The sequence below is a fragment of the Leucoraja erinacea genome, chromosome 2, assembly GCF_028641065.1.
Source record: "Leucoraja erinacea ecotype New England chromosome 2, Leri_hhj_1, whole genome shotgun sequence".
Lineage (NCBI taxonomy): Eukaryota > Metazoa > Chordata > Chondrichthyes > Rajiformes > Rajidae > Leucoraja > Leucoraja erinaceus.
In genome coordinates, this window is record NC_073378.1 from 130,945,025 (window position 1) to 130,955,730 (window position 10,706).

The following is a 10,706-nucleotide window of genomic DNA, read 5'->3' on the forward strand; positions in this document are numbered from 1 at the left end:
GTCTTGCTTGATTATATATGGGTATAGTATGATATGGCTGGATAGCATGCAAGCAAGGCATTTCCACTGTACCCTGGTCCCCGTGACAATAATAAACCAACAACAATATGTATCTGATACCACTCCGGACGCCATGTCTCCAATATCGCTTTTGGCCTTGCTTCATTTTTTTTTCGTGGACCTATTTTGTGCTTTATTACAAGCACTACAATTAGCAATGTTACAAAATTTTGAGATTTTAAAAAAATCAAGTCAGTAATTTATCCCATCAGATAAAGCATAAAAAGAAGTTTAATTTGACACCTAATTCACTTTCATATCTTCAGTCTTAAAGTTATGGCCATTTTCATACTCGGAAATTAGCATCTTGTTCCCTATTGCTTTTCCATTGACTTAACACAAAAGCTGTGATCGAGGACCGTCAAAAGCCTATAACTTTATTAAAAATTAAGAGAACTGAAAGAAATGTTCAGTTATTATAGATTGAAGCATTCTGAAACAAATATGAAACAATCTTACTTAGATGACTTGAAATTAAAACATATAATTAGTTAGTTACCTAATTGTAGCTAATTACAAAATTCAATAACTAGATCTAAACATCTATCAATTTCTTAAGAATAGATTAACATTTTTAAATAGCTTGTGTCCAAATAACATTCACACAATAATTCACAATATAACATAATTTTTAAATCTCATTGTCATGGATTTATAGGCCAAATGGAATAATTTAATGTTTAATACCTGTAAATTAATGGCCATTTAAATCATCTTGCGAGTGGGTTTTTCTGGAACGCGATCATTTGGAACGTTGCGGTTGCAGTGAATTTAAACCCGTATCGGCATGAAAAATACTGCCTGTTCGTATGGGGAAAAAATCACCGTTTCGCAACTTAAAATGTGAATTAAAGGCATCTTAAGGAGCACTTTTATACATAAAATAAACGGCTTTCGTTTACCTGTCCCGTACGTGAAATCCGTCCCCGTTGTCAGCATTGACGGCTTTAGAAGCTGATTTTAAAATTACGCCAGCGCTGAACTTGTTGGGCGATTAAAAAAAAAAAAAATACACAGAACGCCCATCGGAACGATTCTTCAGCAAAAGCTTGCACTCCAACCAAATATAATCCAGGACAAGGTAGGAAAAAAACGCGTTTTAAACCAGCCCCCCCCCCCCCCCCAAAGGCGCCATAATCGCACACACGGCCAGTGGCAGAATTGCAGCGCCGCTGAAGGTAAGTATTGTAACATACCTACTACAATGGAAGTTCTTGTTATTCAGAATATGTTTTCATGTGTAGCTTTATCATTGTTTATCATCTTGGATGCAATATGAATAAACAAAAATGGTCTTAAATATAAAGGCTGGTCAATGGAGATGGAAATTTGTAATTTGAGGGATCAAAACAGTTTTGACTTTGCAACAGTATTCTTCTTGTGATCATTTGTGTAAATGATCTAATTGTATATGTGGTATAGAGTAAATACTCTAGATGCGTAATATAATTAAGAGACAGGTTAAACTTTTCCTTCATCTACATTCAGGCTTCAAATGTTAATTTTCAGCCTTCACATTTTATTGGGCTCTTAACCAGTGGATTGCTATGGAAATTTAAATGTTTTACCTGTAAGTTTATGGTGCATTTAATTATCATTCATGAGCAAATGTTTGAAGATAATACATGAAAAATGGTTGAGTTATGGATATAATATACAAGAATATTACTGTTTATCATTACAGAGATCCTAATTCTCTCGGTACAATGTCAGTATTTAGAAGAAGCATTGCTTGGGCCAGAGCAGGAAAATTTACACAAGAAGATATCGATGAAGCCAAATTATCCGTCTTTTCAGCTGTGGATACCCCCATAGCACCATCAGACAAGGGTAAGAATGTTTGATCATTAATAAAAGTATGAGGGGAAGGAGAGTATCAAATGATAGCTGATTCCAAGATGGTTGTGGGGTCAGAACATATTATAGATAGTGAATAATAGACTGTTGGATTGGATGAAGTATCTGTGTTTCTGGAAAACCCTGCTGTGTGTGTCTTAACAATATATTAAGTATGACAGGCACCCTGGTCATGAATATTTAAATGTCCAGCTATTCTCCTGTGTACTGATTAGTCATCAAGCACCTCAGCAGCAGCCAGATTATGTTCTCATTTTTGATATTGATGCGTGCATTTTAACCTTTGACAAAATTCTAACTTGTCTATTTTTGCATGTAAGACTGGGTCCCAGGTGCCTGCTGTAAACTAGCAGGTATGATAGCTTTAACAAAGACTTCTGTTGGCCTAACCATCTTGGGCATTCAACGGTGTAAGCTTCCAGTTCTACGGGTTCTTCTGGCTGATGCAGGCCATGTGAGATGCTGATATTGCCGCAGTGTGGGAGGGTGACAGTTTGCGTGAGTTGGAAGCTTGCTGTTTACACTGGGCTCCCATGTACTCCCAATAAAGTGGCTTCAGATTCTCAGTGCCATTCCCCGTGCTCCTCTATTTTGAGCAGTCGTAGAGCAGGGATGCCTGCAGGCCCACTGGAATGTTGCATCTTTTCAAGGGGGCTTAAAGAGCATCCATGAATCATTTGCATTTGTCACCTGGTACCTCTAGCATAGCAGAGCTCAATTATGTCTCTGTTTTAGGAGCATAGTTTCAACCATGCAAACGATGGAGCCTGCATATCAGAGTCATCTGAATGTACTAATGCCTCAATGCTGCTGATGTGGTGAGGGGAAGGACATTGTGGGGGGGGGGGGAGGCAGTGTCTTTATACACCACAGAAACAGGCTATTTGACTCACCATGCTGACCATCAAGCACCCACTTACACAAATACTATTTTATTTTCCCCATATTCCTATTCACCTCCTAATGATCTACCACTCATTAACGGTAGCCAATAAACTACATGCCCATGTGCGGGTAATTTGGGGCACCTGGATGCAACTCATGTGGAAATAAGGAGAGAACACGCAAGCTCCACACATACAGCACCAGAGGTTATGGTTGAACCTGGGTCGCTGGAGTCGAGCTCACCAGCTCTACCAGCTGCAATACTGCAGCAGATTTGACCAGGATATAGAGAGTTAATTTTAGTTAACTTCTCTTGCCATGAATTTGGATACTTCGCCAATAGAGCATTGATGTATTTAAGAGGGAGTTAGATGTGGCCCTTGTGGCTAAGGGGATCAGAGGGTGTGGAGAGAAGGCAGGTACGGGATACTGAGTTGGATGATCAGCCATGATCATATTGAATGGCGGTGCAGGCTCGAAGGGCCGAATGGCCTACTCCTGCACCTAATTTCTATGTTTCTATGATACTTCTCCAATGCTTTGAGTTCCATCTACAGATAGTGTGTCGCAAAAATGCATAAGAAGGCTGCTGGTTACTGCTGCCCAGTGGACCGTATGAATTATGCCGAGTTTGAAGTCTAGACCATCTACCATATGTTTGCTCAGATAGCCAAAGGTTCCAAATTATTGCTTCACTCACTGAGACATGCATGAGAATGGGGCCCTGTTTATCAACCACAGTTATCAACCAACTGTCCCCTGCTACACAACAACCTCTTCCAGAAATAATAAAGATTGATGATGTCCCTCAAGCATGTGTTAAGCTGCTTCTTGTGTCGTGCAAGCCACTTCCTAACGGACATAGATGATGAAAATCGGCCTTGCCTTCCGTGTGCCAGCACATCATTCAATCATCTTTGCAAAGGTGCTTGGTACAACTTATATAGAATTAACTATGTGCATTCACAAGTTTCTCCTTGCACTTGCAGTGAATGAGTGTGATTGAAAGCACATCGTATTAGAGTTGCCAGAATTGATTAAAGCAATTTAGCAATTGAAAATGCTGTTTTATTACACTCTCTCTGCTTATTCACCAGGATTAGATCGTTTTCTCTATAGTATCTCGGATGACATGAAGCTGAAACGCAGGGAGCAGCTTTTTGAAGTTGACCATGATGGCTTGATAGAAGTAACCAACAAGTGAGTAACTGTTTAAAAGAAGCCTTGATGCTAAAAAGGCAAAATGAATCTACTTGTTTATGCCTTACAATACAGTTCAAGCTAATCTTGTACAGGTTGATGTTAAATTACTTGGCTTCCAGAAAACCTACATTTGTGGGGGGAAGGATAAAGGGGGTGGGTGAGGGAGATTCCACTGATCCTTGTGTTGGTTTGCATGTGCTGGTGCTGCCCTCGAGGAAACATGATAATTCAGTTGTTAAAATGGAGAAAAGAGTGTGCAAAAAAACTAACTGCTGGAAGAACCCAGCAGGTCGACAGCACCCGTGGCGGGAAATGGACAAATGATAGCTCGGAGATAGACACTAAAAATGCTTTGAGTTCCATCTGCAGAGATAATGATAGACACAAAAAGCTGTAATAACTCAGCGGGACAAGCAGCATCTCTGGAGGGAAGGAATGGGTGACGTTTCGGGTAGAGGCCCTAGTTCACTCGGGAGGGGATATATCTATCTTGCGGATTTTGCCAGCTTTCCTTCCCAGTTCAGTTATAATCTGTGTCGTTGCCCCTTCATGATCATGCACTGACAAGAAACAAAAAAACTGAATGTTTAAATGTAGGCAGGTAAAGGGTGCAGTTATTAGAGCAAATGAGTATATTCTCAGTGATCTGCAGTGGTGACCACCAGCATGACTGTGGACATTCTCCACTACAGTAACTTGGCAACCTGATTTAATCTCCACTATTCAATATTGGTTTGATCTCTCATCTTCTACGGAGGTTTCCAGAGGAGGCCACTTTGTATTTTACAGCTTCAATGCTATGTACTATGTGTTTATTTTATTAATTTAACTGCAATGCTAATTCTGTATAAATTATATAAATTATCAGATTATAATTTCTCATTTGTTGGTCTTGACTTTGGTCATCTGTTTCTTCCCTAATTTATTTTTTCATTTTGTAACATCAATGCCAGTAGTACTTTGCATAGTTCAACTTTTATTCAATTTTAAGGCAATGTGTCCAATGGTGCCAACACAATCAACAGCTTGAGTTTAATTGATATTGGCATGAGAAGTCAAATAAGGGACTAAATATGTTAACACCTGTTGTTAACATTCTTTGTTCGAGGCATAATTGAACTTCAACATGAAACTACTACTTTGCAATATTCTTTCTGCTCTAATACCCCGAAGATATACACAAAATGCTGGAGTAACTCAGCGGGGCAGGCAGCAGACAGACAGACAGGTGGGCAGAAGGACTGGGGTGGCTCCGTTGGTAAGGAATGAAATGCGGTCCCTTGCGAGGGGTGACATAGAATCAGAAGACGTAGAGTCATTGTGGATAGAACTGAGAAATTGTAAGGGTAAAAAGACCCTAATGGGAGTTATCAACAGACCCCAAACAGGAGCATGGAGATAGGGTGCAAGTTGCATCAGGAGTTAAAATCGGCACGTAACAAAGATAATGCAAAAGTGGTTATGGGAGATTTCATCATGTAGGTAGACTGGGAAAACCAGGTTGGTACTGGACCCCATGAAAGTGAGTTTGTAGAGAGCCTCCATGATGGATTCTTAGAGCAGCTTGTTCTGGAGCCTACCAGGGAGAAGGCATTTCTGGATTTAGTGTTGTGTAATGAAACAGATTTACTAAGGGAGTTCAAGGTAAAGGAACCATTACCCACAATATGCTACGTTTTTATCTGCAATTTGAGAGGGAGAAGGTAACATTGGAAGTGTCAGTATTGCAGTTGAATAAAGAGGACCATGGAGGCATGATGGAGGAGCTGGCCAAAGTTGACTGGAAAGAGACCCGAGCAGGGATGACGGTGGAACATCGATGGCAGGTATTTCTGGGAATAATACAGAAGGTGCAGGATCAGTTCATTCCAAAGAGAAATAAAGATTCTAAGGGGAGTAAGAGGAGACCGTGGCTGACAAAGGAGTCAAGGACAGTACAAAATAAAAAGACATTTAACATAACAAAGATGAGTGGGAAGCCAGAGGATTGGGAAACTTTTAAAAGCAACAGAAGGTACTAAAAAGGCAATACAAGGAGAAAAGATGGAGTACAAAGGTAAGCTAGCCAAGAATATAAAGGAGAATATTAAAAACTTCTTTAGGTATGTAAAGAGGAAAAAAATAGTTAATGTAAATGTTGGTCCCCTGAAGGCAGAAACAGGTGAATTTATTATGGACAACAAGGAAATGGCAAACAAGTTGATCAGGTACTTTGGTTATGTCTTCATTAAGGAAGACACAAACCATCTCCCAAATCTACTTGGTGCAGAGGACCAAGGGTGATGGAGGAATTGAAGGAAATTCACATTAGTCAGGAAATGGTGTTGGGTGGACAGATGGGACTGAAGGCTGATAAATCCCCAGGGCCTAATGATCTGCATCCCGGGGTACTCAATGAGGTGGCTCTAGAAATCATGAACGCATTGGTGATTATTTTCCAATGTTCTATAGATTCTGGATCAGTTCCTGTGGATTGGAGGGTAGCTAATGTTATCCCACTTTTTAAGAAAGGAGGGAGAGAGAAAGCATGGAATTATAGACCAGTTAGCCTTATATCAGTGGTGGGGAAGATGCTGGAGTCGATTATTAAAGATGTAATAGCGGCACATTTGGATAGCAGTAAGAGGACCGGGCCGAGTCAGCATGGATTTACAAAGGGGAAATCATGCTTGACTAATCTTCTGGAAATGTTTGAGGAAGTAACAAGTAAAATGAACAAGGGAGAGCCAGTGAATGTAGTGTTCCTGGACTTTCAGAAAGCCTTTGATAAGGTCCTACACAGAGATTAGTGGGCAAAATTAGAGCACATTGTATTGGGGGTAGGGCATTGACATGAATAGAAAATTGGTTGGCAGACAGGAAACAAAGAGTAGGGATTAACGGGTCCTTTTCAGAATGCCAGGCAGTGACTAGTGGGGTGCCGCAAGGCTCGGTGCTGGAACCTCAGCTATTTACAATATACATTAATGATTTAGATGAAGGGATTAAAAGTAACATTAGCAAATTTGCAGATGATACAAAGCTGGGTTGCAGTGTGAACTGTGAAGAGGATGCTATGAGAGTGCAGGGTGACTTGGACAGGATAGGTGACTGGACAGATGCAGTTTAATGTGGATAAATGTGAGGTTATCCACTTTGGTGACAAGAACAGGAAGGCAGACTATTATCCGAATGGTGTCGGGTTAGGAAATGGGTAAGTACAACGAGACCTGGTGTGCTTGTACATCAGTCACTATAAGTAAAGTACAGCAGGCAGTGAAGAAAGCAAATGGCATGTTGGCCTTCATAACGAGAGGAGTTGAGTATAGGAGCAAAGAGGTCCTTCTGCAGTTATACAGGGCCCTGGTGAGACCACACCTGGAGCATTGTGTGCAATTTTGGTCTCCTAATTTGTCGGACATTCTTGCTATTGAGGGAGTGCAGCGTAGGTTCACAAGGTTAATTCCCAGGATGGCGGGACTGTCATATGCTGAAAGAATGGAGCGATTGGGCTTGTATTCACTTGAATTTAGAAGGATGAGAGGGGATCTTACAGAACCACAAAATTATTACGGGATTGGACACACTAGATGCAGGAAACATGTTCTCGATGTTGGAGAACCAGGGGCCCAGTTTCAGGATAAGGGGTAGGCCATTTAGAACTGAGATGAGGATAAACTTTTTCACACAGAGAGTTGTGAATTTGTGGAATTCTCTGCTTCTGAAGGCACTGGAGGCCGATTCGCTGGATGCATTTAAAAGAGAGTTAGATAGACCTCTAAAGGCTGGCGGAATCAAGGGATATGGGGAGAAGGCAGGAACGGGGTACTGATTGTGGATGATCAGCCATGATAACATTAAATGGCAGTGCTGGCTCGAAGAGCCAAATGGCCTACTCCTGCACATATTGTCCAAGTTTCTCTGGAGAGAAGGAATGGGTGAAGTTTCGGGTCGAGACCATTCTACACACTGTTATCCCAGTGTGGCTGTGCTCGCATTCTTTGTCTGCACCCCAGTTCTGGCCCTGATTTTTTTCTGATGTTTTCGTACCTCTAGTTCCCTCCCCTCTACTTTAAATCTGAAGGAAGGTTTTGACCCGAAACTTCACCCATCCCTTTTCTCTAGTTGCTACCTGACCCAACTGTGTCTATCTTCTGTATTAACCAGCATCTGCAGTTCCTTTCTACACTATTTTTGATGCAGCTTTTTTTTTTTTGAAGTCTTTCAACTTCAAGGCTCAGTGCTGGGACCCCAGCTATTTACAATATATTTTAATGATTTGGACGAGGGAATTGAATGCAACATCTCCAAGTTTGCGGATGACACGAAGCTGGGGGGCAGTGTTAGCTGTGAGGAGGATGCTAGGAGGCTGCAAGGTGACTTGGATAGGCTGGGTGAGTGGGCAAAGACATGGCAGATGCAGTATAATGTGGATAAATGTGAGGTTATCCACTTTGGTGGCAAAAACAGGAAAGTGGACTATTATCTGAATGGTGGCCGATTAAGAAAGGGGGATATGCAACGAGACCTGGGTGTCATGGTACACCAGTCATTGAAAGTAGGCATGCAGGTGCAGCAGGCAGTGAAGAAAGCGAATGGTATGTTAGCATTCATAGCAAAAGGTTTTGAGTATAGGAGCAGGGAGGTTCTACTGCAGTTGTACAGGGTCTTGGTGAGACCACACCTGGAGTATTGCGTACAGTTTTGTCTCATAATCTGAGTAAATACATTCTTGCCATAGAGGGAGTAGAGAGAAGGTTCACCAGACTGATTCCTGGGATGTCAGGACTTTCATATGAAGGAAAGACTGGATAGACTCGGCTTGTACTCGCTAGAATTTAGAAGATTGAGGGGGGATCTTATAGAAACTTACAAAATTCTTAAGGGGTTGGACAGGCTAGATGCAGGAAGATTGTTCCCGATGTTGGGGAAGTCCAGAACAAGGGGTCACAGTTTAAGGATAAGGGGGAAATCTTTTAGGACCGAGATGAGGAAAACATTTTTCACACAGTGAGTGGTGAATCTCTGGAATTCTCTGCCACTCAGAAGGTAATTGAGGCCAGTTCATTGGCTATATTTAAGGGAATTAGATGTGGCCTTTGTGGCTAATGGGATCAAGGGGCATGGAGAGAAGGCAGGTACAGGATACTGAGTTGGATGATCAGCCATGATCATATTGAATGGCGGTGCAGGCTCGATGGGCCGAATGGCCTACTCCTGCACCTATTTTCTATGTTTCAACATAAAAAGTACGAGCATATCGATCTGAAATATCACCTGTCCATGTCCTACTGATATGCTGCCTGACCCACTGAGTGTCTTCAGCAGTTGCAGTTCCTTGTGTCTCAGTCTAACAATACGCTGTACTATTTTAACCCAAAGAAAACAATTTCTGTGCTTCAATTAACACTGTTTCTTTGTATTGATTTTTTTTTCAGATATTTGATTGCTGGACAAAGCACAAGTGGGGCTGCAATTTTAGGGCCTGAAAGTGATTCTATCAAACGAGATCCAAGTTGGGTGCAGAGGTAATAAAGGATAAGATGACAAATGCCAAGGATCTTATCACTTCCCCAAAGTAACACAGGATCAAGGTGGATTCCACTGAAATATTGATGTTTACTTGCACCTAATTCTGAAGGAGATGAATGTGGAAACAGCAATGTTCTTGATCCAAAGACTAGGTTCTCAGATTTTGCGAATGGCACAATTCAGTGGAGTTCCTTGTTACCTCAATTTTAAGTTTGCAGCTGCTACAACAGAGTAAATATGGATTCCTAATGCTTGTTGAAATTCAAGGCAAGTAACGTATCCAGCTCTTGGAGGAGAAAAAAATGATTTTGAGGAAAAATCATGCTGAATGTTTTCTCTACAATTATGTGAAATATTGTTAATTCTGTTACGATGTGATTTGCCAGCAGAAATACAATTCTTTCCAACCTATTTAAGTAGTATTTGTCACTTGACTTAACTGGAACATTTTATGCAAAACATTCTCGTTGGAAGAGATTAAGACAAGTGGTTTATGCAGACCATTCAGATGGGCAATTGTGAGACCTCCTTATGCTTTAGGAAATTTAAACATCTGTATTTTTTAGTAATCTAAAATAAAACTTTTATGTAATGGTAAAACCTATTAGCAATGTTTCATTCTTGTATTCTGCCTTTGATTTTTTTTCATGCCTCAGTGTTAATGGTGAGGGTAGTGGGGATGCAGAACGAGCATCCAGAGAAAGTGGTACAGGCAGGTACAGTTGTAATATTTAAAACATTTGGACAGGTGCACAGATAGGAAAAGTTAAAGAGATATGGACCAAATGCAGGAGAATGGTTAATTTTAGCTTAAATTGGCATTTTGGTTGGTAGGTTGAATAAGTTGAGCTGAGTGGTCTATTTCCATGCCGTATAATTCTGACTCAACAACTTAACAGCCCTATCGGATCAGAAGTAAATTGTCCCGTTAGACTAATGCAAAGTCCTGTTTTATATTTGCACAAAAGTGAAATACTTCATAGGGTAGATGTCGACATTGTTTGGAGGCACTCTGCAGAGCAGATAACATCTGAGAAATAATGGATAATGTTAGATATTCCATCCCATCCATTGCAGCTCATAAATAATGACACAAAAGGAGACTATTCTGCCGATTGGGTCCATTCTGACAATCCCATTGGTCTGATTTATCCTTTGGTTATTTTCTTGTACCCTCTGCAACTTAATCT

General features: G+C 40.9%; 1 protein-coding gene across 1 annotated transcript in view; it reads left to right on the top strand.

Moving 5' to 3' along the window:
* pitrm1 (pitrilysin metallopeptidase 1) overlaps positions 1-10,116 on the top strand; it is a 67,749-nt gene extending 57,633 nt beyond the window's left edge. Inside the window, exons 25-27 of the mRNA XM_055665331.1 lie at positions 1,745-1,890; positions 3,900-4,002; positions 9,423-10,116. Coding sequence (XP_055521306.1) covers positions 1,745-1,890; positions 3,900-4,002; positions 9,423-9,516 — 343 coding nt within the window. The 3' untranslated portion in view covers positions 9,517-10,116. The remainder of the gene's footprint in view (positions 1-1,744; positions 1,891-3,899; positions 4,003-9,422) is intronic.
* Positions 10,117-10,706: the final 590 nt, after the last annotated feature.